General features: G+C 36.7%; 1 protein-coding gene across 1 annotated transcript in view; it reads left to right on the forward strand.

Moving 5' to 3' along the window:
• LOC129132509 (guanine nucleotide-binding protein G(q) subunit alpha) overlaps nt 1–23413 on the forward strand; it is a 115730-nt gene that overhangs the window by 25837 nt on the left and 66480 nt on the right. The window contains exon 2 of the mRNA XM_054651700.2: nt 10811–10995. Within this exon, the coding sequence (XP_054507675.1) occupies nt 10811–10995 (185 nt within the window). The remainder of the gene's footprint in view (nt 1–10810; nt 10996–23413) is intronic.

Here is a 23413-nt window from a genome sequence, read left to right on the forward strand (position 1 = left end):
GGGATTTTTTGGTGGGGGGGTGGAGAATCTAATTATAATTTTTTTAATTATAAAATTGTTCTTTGCTAATATTACCCTTGACCTGATTTCTTAAATTCAGAGTGCCAGTGGTATATTTATGTCTTTAGAGCCTTCATCACTTTGTGTGTGTATGTATGAACATGAAAATATGTGCATAGGTGGTATTTATATTCAAATATGCAAGGAACATGATTAAAATGTGATTTGTTCATTCTTTACTTTTTCAGTATTATTCCAAATTTCCTAGATTTTAAATGTTTCAAGTAAGAGTTGCAATAATATAGCAGTTCTGTCACTCCTATCCAGCTAATGAGCTGACTTGCCCAGGTCCCCTCTCCTTGTAGGAGGAAAAAGTGTGCAAGGAGTCTACCTTCATTTTGGAGAAGCTGCTTAATTAGTGTATGACTTCTTGGGATACCTCAGAAGATATAAAATCTGAGAAGACAGCAAAAACCCTCAAAAACTAGTGACTCTCCAGGGGAAGTAGCAGTTCAAAAACACTCTCAAGTTAAGGATCGTCTGCCATAAGCTGCAGGAAATGTGCCACAATATCTGGAACTGTGCTTTCCTCTGGGTGGGTTTATAATGGGCTTGGCCTTGGAGCCTGCCTGGATTTCACAGTGTATGTGCACAGCCCTGCCGGTGTGCACCGAGGAACACATAGAAGTTGGGAGCAACACTGTGAATGTAGGAATAAGCGGAATGCAAACCCAACATATGAGCCTCTCACAGTATTTGTAGGATGAAAATAAGAATCAAATCGTATGTTTTTACTTGGATAGCTGCTGTGCCAGAGCTTCTTATTATGGTTGTCAGCCCTGCTGGGCTCTGTGTGTGCCTTGGGGATGAAGAGATGAAGGAACACTGCCTGTAGTAAGGGACAGATCTTTTGGGGACGAAGTCTTTCTAGTGGCTGCTAAATAGCCGCTGAGAAACTTGCACATGGCAGGAGGCTGGCAAGAGGAACAGCCCTGGGCTCCGAAGGCTTGCCATGTCCATGGGGTGAAGGCCAACCAGGAGGAGCTTTGCCTGGTAGGGGATGGCAAAAGTTCTTCCCAGGGCTACTCACAGCTGCTGATTTGAAAGCAGTCTCTGCACTGGACTTGCCCTTGTGCTCCCCAGGTCACCTCCTTTTTAGGTCTCCCAGCAGTCAATGTCTGCTGAAGCTGCCTGCCCATTCTATTTTCTGTTAGGAGGTTTCTTTGTTCCTTATAAAAGGCCTGAGCTCCCCCCACCCCACCCTCCTTCCAGTTTAATGCTGGGATCAGCTGTAATGACAATGATATCCCAAATGGAGTAACTGAGTTGGTGGCATGTGGAGTGAAATGGGTGCTCATTCAGTGAGAGGGCCTGAAACCGGGGTGGGTTTCAGTTACCACAACCTCTTCAGTCTCCCTGGGGAAGGAGGAGCAATGCCTTCACAGTAGCATGAGAGAAAGGGGTTAAATGCTAGAGAGAGATACTTGCTGTGAAACTTTCGCTTATACCATTAAGTATTTCCTTTATGATGCTCTCAAGATGTGTTCCCCTGGGAAAACAGGAAAATACACAGTGTGTAATATACACTTGTGAGGTGTAATATTAAAAAAAAACTTAATAATTACCCCAGCTGATTCCTTACTGCAGTCAGTTCAGGGCTCTACTTTCAAGAACCTGCACTTTGTTTGTACTTGTTTGTAGTTTAACTAAAGCAAAAATGACTTCATCATTTTAGTGCTGGGGGTATCTTTGAGGCTTGAAAGAAACCTCTGTCTCTCGTCTAGTACTGCCTGTGAATGGACCAGGAAAGCTGTCTGACAGGTATGCGCATACCAACATTTGATACATAGTTCCTTTATGTTTCTAGTGTAAGTTTGATAGTGACACTAGTAAGCTGACCCTTGTCTAATGAGGTCCTCAGCATCAGCTGTCATGTCATCATACTAACGCAGAGGTCATTGAGAGCTCTGAAGCATGAGCAGCAAAGAAGCAAAAGCAGGAGACCAAGAGAACAGCTTAAATGTCTTCCTCAGGAGTACATTACCTAACACAGAAAGATGACAAATAGCTTTGTGGGAAAAATATTATTCTCTTCATGTGTAAGAAGAACCAGCATGATTAGCTTTTCTTTTTTTCTTTTAAATAAGCTCAATCCATATGAAAATGTTCTTTCTTTGGCATGAATGAAGGACATATAAAAGAGTGGAAAAGCAAAGGGGTTTTCTGTTCATTCATTTGTGTTTTTCCCCTGTAAGGAGTGCTTCATGATCTCTAGACAAAGCTTGGAACTGGGGTGACTATCATTCTTGGAAGCAGTGGCCAACCATTCTTGAGGAAAAAATATACCAAAATGCTACAAAACAGTTGCTGTTCTCAGCTTCTCATTTCAGATAATAAGATTTGCCATCAGAAGTGTTACTTGACGTATGTATTGGATCATAACAAATATGCTATTATTCATATGACTTATTTTCAGTAAATTCATATTTATACTAGTTTTGTTATAGCAAAGCAATTTACTTGTATGCATTTCCACCTTCTAAGAAAGAAAATACTGCACTGTGTACTTTCAGCTCTGGGATGGAGCCTTCTTGTATGAGGGGTAGGTCAAAAGCTTATATCAGGCTTTCAAAATAGAGATCACAGGCATAGAATAGAATAATTATTTTAAAAAAAACCTTTGGAAAGAGTGTTTTCATGTTTTTGGACTTAGTTGTCCAAAAACATACTGTTATGCTAACATATTGTTAGCATAACATATTGTTAAACAAATTATATAATATACTGTTTTATATCAGATATTTCAGATGGTATTTCAGATATATCAGATGGGTATTTCAGATGGATGCAAATGCACATCTAATATACTGTCAGTACTACAATACTTCTTTAAAACTCAGATTAGAGAATAGATCACAGAATTTCTAGCTATACCTTACGAAAGCAGAACATGCAAACTATAAGGCTTTGTGTGTTTGATAAATACAGCTGTCGTTTTGTTGATATGTTCTTGTACATGATAATTATGTTTCCAGATAGAACATATCAATAGAGAAATATTCATCTTTTTCAGTTTTCTGTATGGTAGAAGAATGGTAGCCCTTGGCATGGGGGAAACATAGATGGCCAAACTCTGTTGCATTATCTTAGACATGAAGACCACTTTTTCTGAAGACATAGGGTTTGAAGTAGTTAAGGTATTTTTTTACCTTCCATAATAAAAATCAGGGAAAACTATTGCAATTTTGAATGCCACCAGTATTTATCCTTGCTTTTGATTAATCATAGTGGTTTATACTGTCCCTGAAATAGAGTCTCTCAGAGTTGGTAGGAATCAGAGTTGTGTTTACGTGTTCATAATCCCTCCAACTAACAGAATGTGAAAGAAATTTGAAAGAATTAATTATTAATTAAATAAATTTTATGTGTCTTCCTTAATAAAAGTTTAGAGCTAACTCAAGCCTTTTCTTGGAATTCAGGAAAACTTAAATCTCGTACTGAAATTCCTGGAGAATACTCCTGGAGACCTGCAGGACATGTAGTGTTGTATGGCCTCTCTCAGCCCCCATAATTTTCAGTCCAGCTTAGGTGTAGAGGTGATGAACTGTAGGTGTAATATGAAGGAAACAAAAGATTTAAACCCTAAACCCTGTCTCTATCCAATTAGTGGTTAAGCTAGTTTTCACAGAAAATCAGGTGGTGCTCAGCATATATTACCATTTTAATAAATAGCTTAGAGAAAACATACAAGTTGATTTATTAATAGTTCTGTATTATACTGATCTCAAAGAAGATAATAAATGATCAATCTTGATTTGCTTGTGCCTTGGAATCTACTGGAGTCTGCTTTCCAACACCTTCATATAAACATTCATTTGAAATTAATCACACACGTTTGCAAAGACCAATTTTGCCTTTCCTCTGTGCTAGGAAGGTAAGAGTTTGTATGATACCCTCTTTTATGAATGCTGATGTTTGCTTCTGGTTTTGTTTATAACATTTCCATCGAAGAGCAGCAGCCAACAGACTGACTTTAAACAGTTTGCTGTTCAATTGAGTTGTGAGTAGCATCAAGAAAATATTTTTGAGGGTGAAATTTGATTTGTGATGCTTTTTCTGCACAGATGAGTTCTTTAGGCAGAATTTGTCAAAGCTGCTCCAAACTGTATAAAATGGAAAATAAGCACAGACTGGAAAGAGTTGATTCTCTTTAGGGAGCCTGTGGTTTATCAGAGGGATCCTTTCAAGAGAAGGGAGGAGAAGGTCACACAAGGTGGGATCCTGTCCTGCTTTGAACCCATTTACAAAGCTGTGCGAATTCTTGAGGAATTACTTGACCTCTGTGAAGGCACCCAGTTTATCTCTTCTCTTGCATACTTGCTTCTGAATTACACCTAAACCATAATAAGATACCTCTAAAATGGTGACAATTACCTGTTTGTAGCTATAAAAGATAAGGAGGAAGTCCTGTTTTATTGGGTGGGGGCTGTGGTGGTGATATTTTTTGTTGTTGATTTATCTAGTTGTTTTGATTTTGGGGGGGTCTTGCTGGTTTGGGTTTTTTTGGTTGCGTGGGTAGGTTTGGGGTTTTTCTGAATTGAAGGTGTGGAGAAGTGAATGCTGACTTTCAGCTGCATAATAGTAGTGTAGTTTTGCTGTGTAGTTTTCATTATCTGGCAAAAAGCTGTATTTGATTAACTGCATTTCCTGTAAAAGAGTTGGAGGTTCTGGTTCACAAAAGCTTGAATTAACATTAGTTAAGAAGCTACAGAACATCAGCTGAATTTTATGTTTCAATTCTATATTCCATTTCCTTCCAGTTTTTCAGTAATTCAGTATCTGTCTTAAGCTTTATTGTAGTAGTCACTTGAACTATTTTGAGTGCCTCACTTGTACAATGAGGATGGGTATTTTGTTTCTCTAAGTTTGTGGCTGCACTAGAATTACTAACTTTATTATAGTCTCAAAAACAACCAGATGAAATTTGTAAGAGGATTTTTCTTCTGTAGAAAGCACTCAGACTAGCTGTCCACATAATGGCAGGTATTTCCCCTTTTTTAAGGAAGATGGTCAATACAATTTCAATCACGTAGGTAAGGAAATGATGGAACAACTTTAGTAATATTTGTAATGGATAACATTTGCTTAGTTTTTCATAAATATTTAAGACATTCAAGATTATTCTTGAAACAAATTGCTCTACATGAATGTAGATGTTTCATATTCCTTATTTGAGGTAATTATGTACTTCATGAGCTACTTCAAAATTCTATCCATCCTTTTTTGGAATAAATATTTTCTCATCTTGCTCTTTTTTGTTGTTCCATTAGTAATTCATGAAATAATATTGTGTAGAATATTGACAGTAATCTTAATGAAATGTTTATTAATTATGAAAATGATACAGAGGAGATAATTTAGTGAATAGTGAAATGATTATATGCTTACTCTTTTTTAAAAAGCAAGTGGAATATGCAAATGTGCCTTTTAAACAAAACAAGTAAGAAGATTGTGTAGTGATTTTAAATTAAAGAGATTCTGTCAGTGGAGCAAACACTTGGCAATAGAATAATATGTACCCCTCTCCCATTTTTCCTAAGTGGTTCTTAACTTCAACCTGTGTACTGTTAAGTCTCAAAATGCCATCACTGGGGTTCTCACATTTTTTGGCTTTTTGTCGTTATTCTGTTCAGTTTTTAACATAACTGCAAAACATTGTGCTATTGATATAGGAACAGACTTCAGGACACCTTAGTTCTCTTTCTGGCTTTTTTTGACTGAAATTTGAGATGCTTTCCTGTTTCATAGGCTTTTCTGTAACTCTAAATGAAATGCCATTGAAATGTTTCCTAACATCAAACAACCCTTGTAAGGTTTAATCTCTTAATGTCAGTTAATGAGTAGGATAATCATACAAGGAAGATGTAATGGTTCTACTTTTCATTTTGTGAAAAATATTAATATGCCTACTGTATCCATTATCAGCACTGGTAATTCCTTACCGGAATTCTGTTTATGTCTCTGGATGAGTTGTCACTGAAATTCTTTGGTGTTTCTATGACCAAGGTGAAAATGGTCAGTTTCAGTTATTAACTTGTAGTAGTATAAATTGGTTGTTGGAGTCGGTTGGTACTTGAGTATCTTTCAAGAGTTATGATACAGTGATACAATGTCATGGAGGTAATACTTTTTAAGCAATAGGGAAAGAAGTTCATAGAGTACTAGCAGTCTTCACTAAAAAGGACTGCCTCATCAATGGCTGTACCAGCTTGAAGCAGGTCAACTCAGTTGTGGGAACTGTTGACAGAGGTGATGGTCAAGGCTGTTGTAGAGGTAAGGATCTCTTCATATGATGTCAGGATGAGAGCACATCAGGGCGCATGACCACATCAGGTGCACTGAGCTGTGGGTGTGGGAGACCCCTTGTTTCACTAGCCTTGCTGCCTTCTTTTGATGGAGAAGTGATACTCTCGTTCTGCTCCAGGGCTTGGACAGATACATGTTGCAGGGTGAGGTGGGGAATTTCACTTGTACCTCAGGGAGTTTTGCTACAGTCTTACCAACTGAATATCCCTCCCAGCAGCAGCCTCCAACTGTGAGCCTGGGAGCTGCTGTTCTGAGTCGTAAGACAGACTGGCTTCTCTGCATCAGTTCCCAGGAGGATCTTCATGCATTCCATACTACATTTTAACTGATTTGTCACCTACAAAGCCAAGCTGGTCCAAGGCCTGAATTCTGCACAGTTTCATGTTTTCATTTACCCATACTTGGTTTCAGTGGAAATGTGATCCCACTGCATTCCACTGCTAGAGCAGCAACAGACCAAACCATATTTTTTGTTTTCTCTAATGCTGAACTAGTGGTAGCATAGAGGACATTAAACTTTCTTCCAAGTGAAGTATAACTGTAAGTGAAATCAAGTATTTTTCTTTTCATCCATTACCTCTCTATTACTGTTTTAGCTCTTACTCCTCCTAGGAGTTACGCTGCTACTTAGTATCTGATGAGGTTTATTGCTCCCCTTTTCTGTAAATCTGTGAGGCAATGTACAACGACTGCTTTGTCTGAGTACATGTTTGATGAAACTCTGGTTACAGTATGGTTCTGCTCATCTGTGTAGGATGTTGATTCTACCCTTACCCATGAATCTTCACTTTCCAGGTACTTGTAGGCTTTCTTTCTGCCTCTAAGCTCCAAGATGAAAGCCAGTTTTCTGCAAATGTACACACTGTTGTTTTGACAGTTCCTAATAAGTGTGTGTGTACAGTGACTAACAGGGTAGTGGATTTCAATGGCTTTCTCCTTCCTTACATGTTAAGAATGTCCTCTTCTCTCTAATTTAATATAAATTTTCAAACAGTAAAATAGCAGGGTTTATTTGCCTTTTCATAGGTCAAACTTGGGGGGAAAAACACTATCAGGCGTAGTTTAGCAGTCTTTCTGTTTAAGAGATGCCAGTGGGAATTTTACTTAGAGAATGGTATGTTGTTTTAGTTAAAAAACAGCCTTGTATTTGATCTGAAGATACTATACCTAAGATTTTTTTAAAGGTGCAATGCAGAAAAATGCAAAAGCAAATACAGGACAACCATACAAAGGAAAGGCTTGTCATTCTAGGCTTCTACAGTTGTTTTTCTTTTAAATTAGTCTCCTGTATCTTCTTTGTCAGTCACCACAAGCTGTGAAACCTCTCTGCCAGTAGCTGCATTGTCACCTATGTTTAAAGGTTTTCCATAAGTTTTGCAGAGCAAAGAATGTTGTATTTCAACATTCTGTGGCTTGATTTTTGCAGGATGTGTACCAGGAGAAATAAATTGTACGTCATATGTATATATCTGGGTGCAAGTGCATGCATAAGGATCTACTCTGCATTTAAGCAATCTGGCTTCTTTCCTGATTCTGCTTGTGGATGTAATATTGCTAGAAGTACTTTCAGATCTCTGCTTGTAAAATTCTTGATGATACAGTAATTGTTGTAGTTATTAACATTTCAAGAAAAAAAACCGAAGTTTTCAGAAACTTTCAGTTTTTAAGATGCTAAGCTCTTAAAAATTTTGATAATCCTCTATGCCATGATTGGCGAGTTCATCACTATTACAGACATTTCTTTATTATTTTTAGATGACAGTTAATCTTTTTTCATTAATTACGTTGATTTTATCTGAGATGAAATTTAGAAGTCAGATGACGAACCAAGCTGTGTGCTTGAGTCAAGAATGTGGGGTTTTATTCTGTCACAATATTCAATTCTCAGCTAAGTACTAGACAAGGAGTTATATTAGGACTGGGGAGGGGATGGGGAGGGACAGGTTGAAAGTAATGTTTTTTAAAAGATGAGGGAGTGTGGCGGTGGTATTCTGATTATGATTGAGTTTTAGGTACATTGTGTGGCTTCAGCAGTCTTGTGACAGATGAGAAGATACTATATATCTGGCTTCAGGGAACTGACTTGACTAATGTAAGGTGCTGTGGTAGCCAGCAGAAAATTGGTCTCAGTATAGTTTTATCCCCCATTGGTCCATTCTGCTGATCCACTGCACTGCCGTTTCATCTTTGCTCTTGTCTTGTATCCATTGGAGGTATAAGTAGAATGATGGTGGCAGAAGCAGTGGCTAACAGAGCCCATAAGGCATTCATATTCTCTCAGAAGAAAATGTAGATTTTTTTCTTATGTAATTTCAGGTTTTCTTTTCACCAGGTGAAACAGGCCCACTCAAGGGTCCTGTTCATGCTGTTATGCAGTGTCGTTTGTGTTTATTATGGTAAATGGTTATTATTATTATTATTGTGGTAAATGGCTATTATTATTATGGTAAATGGTAAAATTTTTAGACTGTATTGCCATGATGTATTTTTTAGCTTGTTCTGTAATGAATGATTGAGGCTGTAGAAAGTACAAGTTGATACCAGTCAGTGTCTTGATGTCTAGGGGGATGATCTAGCAGCCTTTTGCTGACTAAATGGAGCCTGCAAGAAAGCTGGAGACTGACTTTTATGAGGGCATGTAGTGATTGGACAAGGAGAAATGGCATTAAACTTAAAGAGGGTAGATTTACATGACATGCTGGAAGAAATTCTTTACATGTGAAGGTGGTAGGGCACTGGCACAGGTTGCCCAGAGAACCTGTTGATGCCCCATCCCTGGCAGTATTCAAGGCTAAGTTAGATGGGGTCTGTGCAAACTGGCCTAATGGAAGATGTCCCTGCTTATGGCAAGGGGGGTCTTGTGATTAGATGGTCTCTAAGGTCCTTTCTAACTCAAACCATTCTGATTCTGTAGTATGTAACATCATGTTTGATTTTCTGGGAATGTGTGCGTAAAGAAAACCTGCATTAGAAGTTTGTTATATGTGTGCAGGAAATGGGAGTGATGGTTTCAAAATTATGCTTGTGGTAAGGGCAGAAGATTTTAGAGGCTTAGATTTTGCAGTGTATGCTATCTCAGAAATAGTTAAGGGTTACTCCTATAAACTTCACTGCTGTGAAATACACTTTTTTGAGAAGACACCAAAAACATTATCTAAGAGGCCTATAAAGCTGCCTTTGTCCTGGACATGAGTATTAGGGCACAAGGCATGAAAGCTTTACAGAAATGATTAAAATAAAGCCCAGGCTGAAAGTCTGAAAACCACAGCACTGAGCAATGCATTTTGTTTTCTGCAGAGCTGAGCAGCTGGGTGAACACAGGACTTATGTAGTTGTGCAGGTTCAACTCCTCCTCTTAAGCAAACACAGGGATAATATAGATAAGCTCTTGTAGTTATAGATGAGCTTGTTGAATTGGAGAAAAGGAAAAATGTTGTGTGTTGTAATCTTTGTGAAGTTTCCAACAGAGATCTTAACTTTAAGTTGACAAATAGTCATATTTCATCAATAAATTACTTTTAGTACAAAGTATAAAAAGACATTAAAAAGATTTAGTGGAAGGAATGACTGCTTATTAATAAATATGAATCAAATTTTAATTAACAGTGATTTCATATGGTTCTGAGATTGAAGTTTGTTGGGCTCTGGTTGTTCCAATACTAGCTTAAAACAAAAAAAAGCTGCAACCCAACCATACCCCCTCAAACAAACAAATTAAAAACCAAACAAGCAAATACAACAAAACTGAAAACCCAAACAGAATCACAGAATTTCTAGGTTGGAAGAGACCTTTAAGATCATAGAGTCCAACCCATGTTCTAACACCTCAACTCCATCATGTCACCAAGTGCCACATCCAGTCTTTTTTTTGAACACATTGAGGGATGGTGACTCCACCACCTCCCGGGGTAGATGATTCCAGTATTTGATCAACTCTTTCTGTGAAAAACTTCCTCCTTAATTCTAGCCTGTATCTCACTTGGCGCAGCTTGAGACTGTGGTTGCCCGGAGAAAGAAAAGCCAGAAAACCAAAACACATATATCTGTTGCTTGTAATACCAGATTACTGTAATGTCCTGAGAGTTAGCCTAGGAAGATTTTCTTCCTCTCAGAACTTTTGTGATGAACTGTCTCATGAAGTTAGAGTTTCGTACAATTACATTTTTAAGAATAAAATATTTTCAAATACGAAGTCATATATAATATGTATATTTCGGAGTGCCATTTTGCTCATTAGTTCAGTTTTTAAATCAAAGTGCAAATTTTAATTCAGTTCTTCAGTTGCTACTGATGTTGCTGTTTGACCTTGAACTGGTCCTTGTAGTTACCTTCCAAGCACTACTGGACCCTGTTGAGCTCTGCAGTAAGCAAGCTGTCAGCATTGTGCAAAAAAGTTGTGTTTGTGTCCACTGGGTAAAGCATATCCTTCTTATTTGTCTTGCAGGCACAGGAGAGAGTGGCAAAAGCACATTTATCAAGCAGATGAGAATCATTCATGGATCAGGTTACTCTGATGAAGACAAAAGGGGCTTTACAAAACTGGTGTACCAGAATATATTTACAGCAATGCAGGCCATGATCAAGGCCATGGATACCCTCAAAATCCCATACAAGTGTGAAAATAACAAGGTGAGATTTTTGTTTATTTCTGTAGCTGAAGTTTTTCCTCTTTTTTATTTTCGGAAATATACTGAAGGTCTCAAAAAAATGACACATCACAGAAGTGATACTGAAAGCTCCAAAGAAAAGGGCGTTTCCTGTCTTGCCTTTTTGTCTACTTTTACAGCACAAATATGCGTTTAAACAAGAGACCTCTCTTAAGATGCCTGGGGGGCATTGTCACAGAACAGAGGTTTAATGGCAGGCTGCCATTTGACTTCAGTAACTCTTGTCCTTTGCTATGTGGCTGTGCTCTGGTTAGAGCACAGTTAAACCATTCTTGTGATGTACTGCTTAAGGATTGCTATTACATTACAAGTGGAAAAAATTCAAATTATTAGACAAATAGGTGAAGATATCGGTTTGTGTGTGAATAGATTGTTAAATTAAAATTTTCTACGCAAGACCTTAAAACAGTCAGAGTCTTCTGAGATTGATGCTGTTATTGCAGTTTAAAAGGACAAAATACATTGAAAGTGTTTCTAAGGTTCATCTCTAACTGCCTTTTAACATTTTTTAACAGTTTTAACATTTAACAGTTCTAACAGTTTTAACATTTTTTTTAATAGTCAGATTTTAATAGTATGGTAACTACAATAGTTTGTCTCATTCTGTGACTAGGACTGAAATGCTTACTATTTACTTAAAATACATGGTAAGCCACAGAATTACATGTCTGTATCTCCCAATATCATGACGTCACAGAATAGGTCAAATTGGAAGGGACCACTGTGCATAATCTGGTCCAATCTCTTCCTGCTCAAGGAGGCACTGTTTGATAACAGTTCCCTGAGAACTTGTTTGCATTTTTACTGTTGATCCATTATCAGTAACTTTGTCAAAAGGAGAATTTAAGATCTGTGACAAAGTGGATGCCTCACCTTTTTTTCCATCTTGTGAAAGAATATTTAATGATTATATAGTAGTCCTGAATAAAAGTAGTATTTTCTTTGATAAATTACTCAAAAGTTCTTTTATTCTGGTTTTTTTTTTCATTAATAGAAAATATCAAAGAGCAGCAACATTTACAATTAAAAAAAGCATCCATTAACTAGGAAAGAGAAAATGAGATAAACTTGGGTTAGTAATAGAATCTTTTGTGTCTAAATATATGAAGTTTGATTTTTAGACCTGAACTGCTATATGTGTTTTACAACAGCTGACTTATAAGTAGGAAAGATAAAGCTTATTAGCAGGCTAATGATGAGTTGTTTTTTCATTTGCATTTGCTGAAGTCATCACAGATGATCATTACTTTGTTGGTGATGTAATGTTGCAATAACAAGCATCTTGCAGGAGGGTGACTTGATGCAGTAGGAAGTCAGGAGGATCCCATCTGTCAGAATCAATATTGTTAACCTTCTTTAATGGCGGGTGGGGTTTTTCATGCATGTGAAAAGGATTGAAAATTTTGTATTTGGTGAGACTCCTGACTGTTAAATTTCATAGTCCAGCTGCCGGCTGGTGCTGTCTGTTTTCCCATCATCCTTTATAAATCACAATCAAATGTCTAATTAGTTTTAAAACTGCGTTTTCATTTTCATTCCAGTCTTTTGGCTCCATGTTTTTGCTGTGTGCAAAGCATGAAACATACTGGCCTGAAAAGTTAGTTGACTGTAAAGCACATTTTTTCTTCAAAATTGGTGTTGACTGTCACTTAGCCTTAATATCTGGAAATCCTAATGATAGATTAGGATTCTTTTTTCATTGTATTATATTACAGAGTATGTGTTCCATAATTATTTTTGGATGTGCTGACTTTTTCTAGTGTGTTTATATGGCTGAGTGAGTCAGGTAGGTTTGCCATAGCTGTATATGCATGGCCAGAACTGTTCACTTTCTCTACATAAAAATTACTTTGCTCCAAGTAGGGGTCTCTGCTCAGCTACTTCACAAGCATTCCCATCAGTTTCTAATAGGGCTACTTGCAGACTAAAATAAAAGTCACCAGTTACCAGGCTCTCAAGGCAATTCCTGTACAAATTCCTTCAGGAATGTAGGAAAAACCAAATGCGCTGCGGCATTGTGTCTAAATAGACATGACTGTGGTCTACTACACTTTTTCTCTGTATACAAGGTCATTTCACTTCAAAGCACTGAACACCAGTCAACAAATAAATCTGCTCCTTCATTTTTTTACAGGCTGTTGAAAACAAACTCATTAGTCTAGCAATCTAGAAAACACAGGAAGGGAAAACACAGGAAATTCAAATTCCTATTAATTTGAATCTCCTATCAGGAAATCCTATCTCTGGAGAGAATATCTTGAAGTTTGAGTAACAGAATATTTTTAGCACAGTAGCTGTTGTACACTGTAGTTTAGAAAATTGCAGGTCAAGTTGGTATTGATGTGGTTGGGCCTGAAGAAAAAAATTACCCTTTTTTTGGGTCAAGTTCTTCATGTTCTGCAATAGACTTCGGGGCTACAGTATAAATGGTTTTCTTTTACTGTACCAATTTTCATACCTTTAACTGTGATTTATAAAATTTGGAGTATTTTGAATCTCTGAATGCTGCTGGAATTTGAAGTGTCCTTAGCAGTCAGTTAAGTAGGCAGCTGTTTTCTTTGTGTGGTGTACAGCATCACAACATTTACATTGGATTATTTTAGTATAATCAACGTAGCCATAGGTAAGTTCTAAATTTCACAGGTCCGTTCTTGTGAGATTATATTTGTCTTCATAGTCACAAATGTAACTAAAGGGGCAGAGATTGAAATGCATTGTCCTATATTATAGTAACCTAGACTGTTTTGAAAGATTTATTATCAGAGTAAAGCCAATTGAGAAATATAATTGTGTTTAGAAGCTAATATCTCAGTACTGATGGTATAGCATTATATAATGAAAGACATTCATTTTTATGTGTTTAAACTTCTGAATGTGAGCTCTTCCGAGGTTTAAGATAATGGGTGAGTGTGATCTCCTCTTTTAGGAATTTGTCTGTCATGGGAAATAGTTGCCTATAGACTTTTCTAGTTTCCTTTTGAGTAAATTTTACTGTGCTTCCATTAATTATTTTTCAACTAGAAGTTGTTGTATGGCTTTTGAATTTTAGGGTAAGAAGTATTTTATGAAATAAGGGAAAGTGTTAGTTTTTAGAGAAATGTTCAGAAGTGATTCTGAAAATTGCCTATCTTTTGCAAAATTTTGTTTGTACAAACTAACTCATGCAACCCCAGGTGTTCAAATGTATATTAAAAAAATACAGGCTTATGCTTTTTGCAGTTTGTATTTTTAGACAAATGAATCTACTACTATACTAAACACCAAATACTATGGTTGTCCTATACTTTTCCATTTTAATGTAACTTTCAAAAGACAAGTTGTTACTCTGTTCCAGCAGACAGTATCAGGAAGGTGTCACTCCATGGTGATTAAGAGGCAGGAAACCTTACTTGAATCCCATTCCCATAATTTCCTGTGAGACTTCTTAAATATTCATAACACTAAAACGAATATGAGTAACTGTAGTCTTCAACAACAGGCTGCAGGAAAGTTTTTCAAGAAGCTGGAAACATAAAAGCAAGTTTTGTGGTAGACATTTGCTGTTAAGTTTCTAAGAGTGTATTCTGATTAATTTTTGTCTGTATTTGTGCCTGTTTCCCTTGGGAAATGTCTTGCAGTCAAAATGAGCAGATATCAGAAATGGTTTCAAAGTTCAAAATCTTACTAGCATTATCTTCAAGTCCGTAATTGTTTTGTTAGCTTGGTTTTTTCCATGTCAGACAGATCCACTGGAGAATGCTAATAAAATTACAGGCAGAAGTGGGACAATAGGAGCAGGAATGGAATGAGATTGCATAAGTTTTTGTCTTGGGTAAACAGTTGGGAATGTTAAGTGGTGAAATCCCATGGTGAAATTTGATGTTGAACAAACATAGCTTGGAGGAAAGGACTTACTGCAGACACCTCACCTGAAACAGAGTGTGAAGGACTGAATCTAGAGCAGTAGTGTGCAAACTGGGAGGAAAGTCTTTCAGTTTAGAGGGGGGGTTTATTTAACAAAAAAAGCAAGAATTAAGTTCTTGGGATAGTGACATAAAATGCTTAATGCTTTAGAATGGATATAATCAAATGGCTCTTCAAGCAGATGGAGAAACCTGTATGGTTCTTGTTTAGTATTTAACAATGTTTAGTGCTTGGTTAGTATTTAGGTTCTCTGAGGTGTTTCTCCAAGCACTCAAAACCAAAAAGTAAAATTACCCAATAAAGAGCAAGTCTTGCAGAAGAGTTAAATGCTTCTAAGACCAGGAGGCTCTATAGGCATTATTTTAGCAAGAAATAGATAGCTGCAGTCAGATAATGTGCAAGAGTGTATAGAGGATTTAAAGTATCGTGGTCATTGAACTACATGTATTCAGACAAAGGAACTGAAGAGAGCTTACTTTTTTTTTCACTGGAAGCTGTAATATGAGGGAAAGCCCACGTCCCTGATAGCTGTATTTCCTCCCATGGGGATATTGATCCATGAACTTTAGGGCTTCCAATAAAGCCACAAGCAGTTTCTTCCTGAGTGCTTAGTAAAGAAGCTTTGTGAGGATTTCAATGATCTTAAATAGAAAGCAGACTCTCCTCAACTGCCTTTCTCATCTTTTTATCAGTCTTCTGTCAGTCATTTGGTTTTCTCATTCTTTGCTGTTCTTTCTGGCACCTCCTCAGTCTTACATACATTTCACCTCAGTGCATCTTTACGTACTTACGTGTGGCATACCATTTTGTCCTACTTTCTTCTGTTTTCCTTCTTTATATTTGAATAAAATTAAAACTAACAAGGAAAAAGCTCCCCATATATGTAGTAATTTTTATTCTGTTCTCCTAGTCACTCATTTGCTTGCTCTCTGTTTAGAGCAGAGGTCACTTCCATTTATCTGTATTGCTCTAATGGATTGTTGAATTACTTGTTTCATCTTGTTATGTTCTGCTTAAGTATTCCATACTTCATCCCAACAGAAGCCCAAGTTCTAGCTGTTTTTTCAAATGTGTAGGGAAGATGATGGTATATGAGAAGTAAGCTGGAGAAGCAGAGTTGAATGCTCCCATGAAGAGTTTCAAATACTTTCTTTAAAATAAACATATAGATAAATGAACACTCTGCTGTTCTCCAGGGAATGTTCACATGAGTGTGTTCACTGATGACGAAGATACGAAATTCGCTTAGGGCAACTTTTATGTGTAATGGGAGTTTGGCATATATTTTAAGGTAGTGAGATTGTGTACTCTTGGAATGGTTCTGACTTTCTTCATGATTAGCTGCCATTATATAAAGATAGGTATTTAGACAATACAGTTTTATAAAAATAATGGATAAACATAATCATATATAAGTACTTTCAAGAAGGAGATATTTAGAAGTCATAGTTTCCTAATTACTTAATTCATTTCTACAGGAGATAGGCTAAGCTTGTCGAATACTTTTCTCTAAATTAATTTCAGATTGAAGTATTTTTGTCATATTTTCCTCTGTAATTTATAAGAATATTTCTTACTCACAATAACCTTTTTTTGGGGAATTGAGATCCTGTTGTGTTCTGGTTTTATTATGTAGAATGACTAAAAGTTACTTGTTTCTTCTTTGTAATTCCTAGTAACACACAAGATGCTTGAAATAAGGTTTATTGCAATCAATTAATAGTTCTTCAGATTAAATGGACAATATATTGATCCAGATTTTGTCAGTCCCTTGTTCAGTGTGCTCTTCCTATATGGTAAAAATTACAGTGCAAGCAGGTTTTGTCTTATAATGAAATTCAGCCTTGGCTTGACAAAAGAGTAGTTAAAAAAATCCACAAAAAAAATATCAAAACACAACCCGCCCTTCCCTCCTTCCTCCCCACAACCCCCTTTTTTTGTTTCTGAAGTTTAATTTGTTTTGGATTGTTGGATGTATTGCCTAGTAGAAGTATTCACATTGACCTCTACTTTTTCTGGAAGATTATTTTGCTCTTTTTTTCTCCCTGGTTAAATTAGGATTAAAGTCTGCACATGAAGAGGTGATTACATATTCACACTTCATCAATCCCATCACATGCCTACCTGTTTTTAGGCTATGGGCCCATGTAGCTCTACTCTTAGATTTTGTATTCACTTTGGGTGATTGCATAAAGGTGAGTAATGAGGCAAGAATCCAGGGTTTTGCTTCTGGAAGAGTAGGTTGGCAGAGGAACATCAAAGCATGACATTAGTCACGTTACATTTTAATTTTTTCATAACATTTACATAACAAACAGACAATCACAAGGCTATGGTTGTGTGCTTCATCTTTGTCAAGAAAGTATAGAGCTCTTGACTGTAGATTGTTTAATGTTTAGATTGCTATAGTGGACATAAATTACTAGCTAGGTAAGAAAGTAATTTATTGTGAGCAAATCACTTCTGTGAACAGTTTCAAATATGACATGAAAAGCTAAATGTTGGGTTGTAGGGATGGGAATTATGAAGAGCTGCTTTCTAACATTTCTCTAACTGTCATGTCTCTCCTCATTAGTCCTGACATACATATGAGTTTCTGAGACAAATGATACTGTGGAAAAGCTGATACAATTAAAAGTAGTAGTTAAAGTTGTTTCTGATGATGACTTACCATTTTTCTTAATATGACCTTCTAGTCAGTGTTAAAATTTGGCTTACTGTTTAGTTGTTAATCTCCTAAGCCAATTTGTAGATACAGTGTACTAATAGGTTTTACCCTCAGTCGTAAACCCATGGAATTGAGTAAAACTGATTTTGCACAGAATATATTTGAAACACTCCTAATATATGTTTTTAATATTCCTTTGACCCTTTGCATTTTTTAAAGCTGCTTTTATTCAAAGTCTGGATTGAAAAAGGATTTCTTTAAAGCTGAAATATAACCCTAGAACTTAACAGATTTGCTTTAGTTATTTTTTCCTCTTTTTCTTTCTTTTACTTTCTCTGTCACACTTAAATACTACCTTGATCTTTGAAAAGGTGAACGGGTTATGATGAAGAATTGAAAATTAAGCCATTTAAAACAGTGCAAAAACATATCAGATACTGTAAATTCTGCTGTAGCAAACAGTCTACAAATAAGAAAGGCACAGGAAAAAGGAAATGTAGTGGCATTTTTCAAAAATAATTTATAGGTATTTTAATTTAGCTGCGTAGTAGGAATTTGGGGGAGAAATTAACCTTAAAACTTAGTCTTGGTTTTGAAAAAGATGGAGTTTTTTCCAACCACTTGCCACTTTGTAAGGAGCTTTTAAAAACTCTTGCAGTAAAACAATTTAAGTGGCACTTTGATAATGAGCCATGGAGGAGCTGTTGGTCTTGAACTGAGACATGAAAAGTAAAAGACATGAAAATATCTCTAGGACGTGTATCTACAGTTACATATGCAGTATGAAATGGATTTTTATTGAAGAAAGTTGGAGTTACCTATATCTGATTCAAACTTGCTCATAAGGGAAGGTGTTTAAGACTGTGTATGAAAAGATTGAGTAATGCATGTATGGACACATCTCCTCAGATGCTGCAGAGGAGCTTGCACACTGAGATAACTGAAACTTTCCTGAAGGAGAGCACAGACCATGCAGGTGGTATTTAAAGGTCAGGAAGGTTCTAAGGACGCTTTTGTGATGTTGAGGGGATATGTCTTTTTGCAGACTTGTTAATTTTTAGAAGCTCTTTTCAGAATTTTCATAATGATACTGTGTTGTGTATAGTTCACTTACTTCTTGAAAATCCTGTCCTATGAAAAGTGTCTTAACACCAGTCAGCATTTTTCCAAGTTGAGTCATGGAAGTTTTTAATTTCACCTGTGGGATATTCTGGTACTTCTGATAGGGAAAAGAAATTTTGTGACATTATTATTAGACTCATTGTGAAAGGCCCTGTTTTTAAAAAAGTTCTTTTTCTGGGGCAGCTTTTATAAACAAAACCATCCTAAACAGAGAGGAGCATGACAGTAAAGCCCTGTAGCTCATGCCCTTCTTGTGTGATAAACAATGACTTGCACTGGCTGCTGTTGCTATAGTGGTGTACTCTGTCACTGCATTGCAAAATGTTTTAAATAGCAGCTCCCTGCTGTAGAAAACTACTCAAATTTTCCTCATGTCTTTTCTTTCAGAAAAAAAGTGTACCTTTTCAAGAAGTAGTTTTTTGAGGATTAATGATTGGTAGGAGCTATAGCTTGCTCACTCACTAGCTTTGTTGTTTCCTGATTGCAGTGGGGTGTGTAAGTTCTTCCTGGTTTGTTTCTGCCTATCTGTCCCTTTTTGGACACTCGTCAGCTTTTGTGGTCTTCCTGTAGAGCTTCCTGTGCACTGCTGTCTGATAATACCATATGAATCAGCAATGTGGGTAGTGTTTTGCCTGTCTGACAAATAAGGAACCTCCAACAGTAATGTTTTTAATTTTTCTACTTTGAAGTCAGTACTATTTAGAGTTACTTTCTTAAGGCACACTGGGATGGATTTTTGTGATCCAGCAGGTCTTTTTTGATTTATCATCTACTGGCTAGAATATGCAGTAGAAAACAACCTTTTATGAGTGCATCCCAGGCAGGTGTTGTAAATGTCTGGATGTACTGAAACAGATAGAATCCTTGCCAACATAAAATGCAATCAAATTCTGGCTTTGCTAGATTTTAATGCAATTTTTCATTGTGTCCTTCTTACTGGTCTAAACACAAGAATTAGATTTTACGAGTTCTTTCCTCTTTGGAAAGGGATGAAAATTAGATTTTGCATATGAAGTTACTACAATGAGAGGAAATTTAAATAAATACGCCTTGGGGAGAGGGGTTGGTAGAGATGTGGGCAAAGGGAGGAATATATTGTTGATATGTAGGCTGAGTTGTCAGGATTCTGCTTTGTAAAGAAAGAGTTAGTCCCTGAAGAGAGTTTGTTTAGTAATGCTTTTCCAGTGTTCAGATGGTCTCATTAGGTCATTAATCTTTGAACATGACACAATTATTTCTCAACAGTTATCAAGTAAGGTATTTCCTTAGACAACTGTTTTTATTATTTTATATTTGGCAATTAGATCTATCTTCTTGTGTTAAGGTTTGTGGGATTTTTTTTTCTTTCACTTTGCATATTCTCTAATTTTATGCAATTGTATTTGGCAGAAGAGTGTGAGGGAGAGTACTAAATGAGAACTCTTACACTGCTGTGCCTTGTGCCTGGTTCCCATATTCTTTTTGAGCTATCGGACTTCTTAGAATTCAGTGAGCTTCTCAGGACAGTTTTAGTTTTCTTTAGCAGCACGGGAAGTAATCACGTGAATCAGTATTTAACACAGTTGGAAAAATGGTTGATATGACTCTGAAACACAGGCTTCCTGATACAGTTGTATTTTCCAGCACCTGCTTTGCAGATACAGATTTATACCAGCTGCAGAGTTCCAGGGAATTTTACTACAGTTCTTGTTAAAAATAAGTATTCCCAAGTGGCTGAGGAATCAAAACAAAAAACAATGCCATAATTTTGGGTCTGCAGTTGGCAGCATTGCACGAAATGCATAACGTCCCTTCTTTACAGTACAAGAAAAGAAGAGACAGTAACTATCTCATCCTTAAAATGAGCAGAAATGTAATGCATGCTTTCACTAGGAAGTAATTTTATAGTAGAAATTGGAGTTCATAGATGTTTTGAAAGGCTGAGTAAAAATACTCTTAACTAGAACCCTACTGCATGCAAAATTCAGACATGTATTCATGCCCATCTCCTAATTATGCTTCACTACATCAACAGATGAGTCTTACGAAAGAAGCAATGATAAATCTCCACTCTTATAGTGTGTTACAAGTGCCTTCACTGTCACCATTTATAAATAAAATCAATAAGTGAGCTAAGTATTCTCCTCTGCACTACATAATTTTTTTTTCTTCAGCACAACCGATTATAGAATAAGGGAAAGGCTCATATCCCTTAAAATACTTCTTCTGTTCTGTGGTAATCTTGCCATTCTGAGTGTCAGTCTCTACTGTCTTTCATCTTATATCATCTTGTTATATGGAGACCTGTACTCAATAGAGATCAGTGGGTAGGCCTGAAGTACTAATAACTAGACATTAAAATGAAGACCAGGGCTGGAAAAAGTGTTCAGAGCTATTGTGGGGAGATTCTTCAAAGGCAGAGCTTTTCCTCCCTCCTTTCCAGTATTATTAACTGTGATTCTGTCCAGTGCCCCAGATTCTCTGCCCTTCACCCTGCTTGCAGTAGCAGTCTTGCTCTGAGCAGTCCCAGGACAAACCCACATCCAGTTTGCAGCACAGATTCTTAAATGGAGAGCAGCAGTAAGCATGCTTAGCATGTGCTGCCTTCAATCACCATGAACTGTCAGTCTCTTTGAAATTCTCTCACACATCTGGTGACCTGCAGTAAGCTGTAGGGATCCTGTCTTCGGTCCGTGTCACTTTCAGTGGCTTATATGGCCTTGAAAATGTCAGTCTTACCGCAAGCAGCATAGCTAAGAGTCTAAATATGGATCTTGGATGGTATCCCACAGCATTTAAATTAACATTAATGTTGGTTAATTCAAAGATAGGAAACTTCAAGCAAACTAGTTTGAGTAAGGTAATTGCCTATTTTTTTTTCCCCTTTCTGTTCTCTGAATGAAACAAAACTCTTTCCTTTATGACATCATTTTACCAAAGTATTAGTCACTGCTAGTTTGGTGTTGCTTCACAACCTGTATCACTGGGGAACTGAATGCTGGAATCATGTTTGTGGCTCAGTGCCTTGGGCAGCTGCACATGCATACAGAAGTACATGCTCTACAGTCTTGAGAGCTGGTTCAGAAAATGGACTGCAGTGGTTTTGGATACTTGTTCCTTATGGCCAACCTCAGGATCTGCACAGTAACCTCTGCTCCCCTGCAGTGTTCTGTATTCGTATACAGAGATGTGATTTGAGAAAGTAGAGAAAGCACAGCAGTGTCTGCCAGACCCACTAGCTGCTGCTGAAGGTTAGGTCACCATGGAGGATGTTCTAACTTAACTTGGAGTAGTGCCTGAAGCTAAAAGCATCAACTGTCAGGAGGGTATAAAGATGATTTATCCCTATCTTATGCTTAAGTATTTCTTTCAAATCTCTTCCCCCCCACCCCACCTCCCCCAAACTCTCAATTAAGTATTTCTTGGCTGATTTTCTAAGTTTGACCTCAGACCTCATGTGCAACTATAGAACATTCTAGAAAATGTCACTAAGTCCATACCAGATCCTTTTGGAGGTAATTTTTAATATATGCTTATACTGGTTGATACGATCATGCAGTTAATTGATGCAGGTAATATCTTCCACTGATTAAAACAAGAAACACCCTGAGCTAAACTAAGTGATCTACATGAAACTAAAGTAAGCAACTCAAGTTTTGCTATCAGGTTTCATTTCTTGCCAACCTGATTTGTTTGTTGAAGATTTATTTGCATTTTAACTTATAGAGGTCGATACTATTCACTTATCAGAAAAATCAAGATGGAAAGTATTTTTGCTGGTAAAAAAATGTATGTGTTCATCTTTATTTTGAGATTAAAAGTGTGAACTGTTGCCTGTCAAGAAATTTTTCTCCCTTCGTTGGTTTCTGAATGTGAATTTCACACATTGTCTGGGGTTTTGTTCTGCTTTTGAGTGTTCATTTTTTTAATGGTGGGAAAGTTACTTTTAAGAAGTGAAATTCTCTATTGTGGATATGAAACAATAGTGATTTAATTACCATTTAACATGTAAGTAAAGCAATTTATAAAGACATTACCTTCAATTTCTTAATTTTAATATTGGCTGTGTAACAAGCAGGAAAAAGACAATCTAGCTTCAAGAAGCACAGTTTAAGATGAGCTCCAGTACATTTCTTTTAATGGTACAAAACTAATGCTGCCTCTTCTGACATCAGTTTTTTAAAACAGTTAAAACCAAAATCTACTCCTTGTTAAAACATGTCTGGCACCATTTTGAAGCATTTTTTTGATATGTTAGTAATTGTACTAGCATTGTCTAAACATAAGGAGGGGCTTTTGGTATCTAAGCTGCTAATTCTGCTTTCACTGACTCCCTTTTACTTACCTTTTTTTAGCGTTAGTAAATCTGTCCTCTGCTGTGAGAAGTTGTAACAAAATTAATCCTAATTTTGGAAATTGCAGGATTGTGCATAGTCAGTTTGTAGTGAATATTGCTTTCTAATGCTTTCTGTCACCACCCTGTTTTTGCTTGCGTTACTACCTCTGATCTTTTTAATCTAATACACGCTTGCTTTTTGACCTTTCCATTATCACTGTTTCAATTATATGAAAACTGAAGGATAGGTACTTACAACTGAGTAGAAGTTGGAAATAACAATTAGGAAGGCAAACCTTATTTTCCTCTCTTCCAGCTCTTCTAGTGAAATGCTGTTAACATAAGTGATTCCTGCCTAGTAGATGAACAGTG

The sequence above is a fragment of the Agelaius phoeniceus genome, chromosome Z (genome assembly GCF_051311805.1).
Source record: "Agelaius phoeniceus isolate bAgePho1 chromosome Z, bAgePho1.hap1, whole genome shotgun sequence".
Taxonomy (NCBI): Eukaryota; Metazoa; Chordata; class Aves; order Passeriformes; family Icteridae; genus Agelaius; species Agelaius phoeniceus.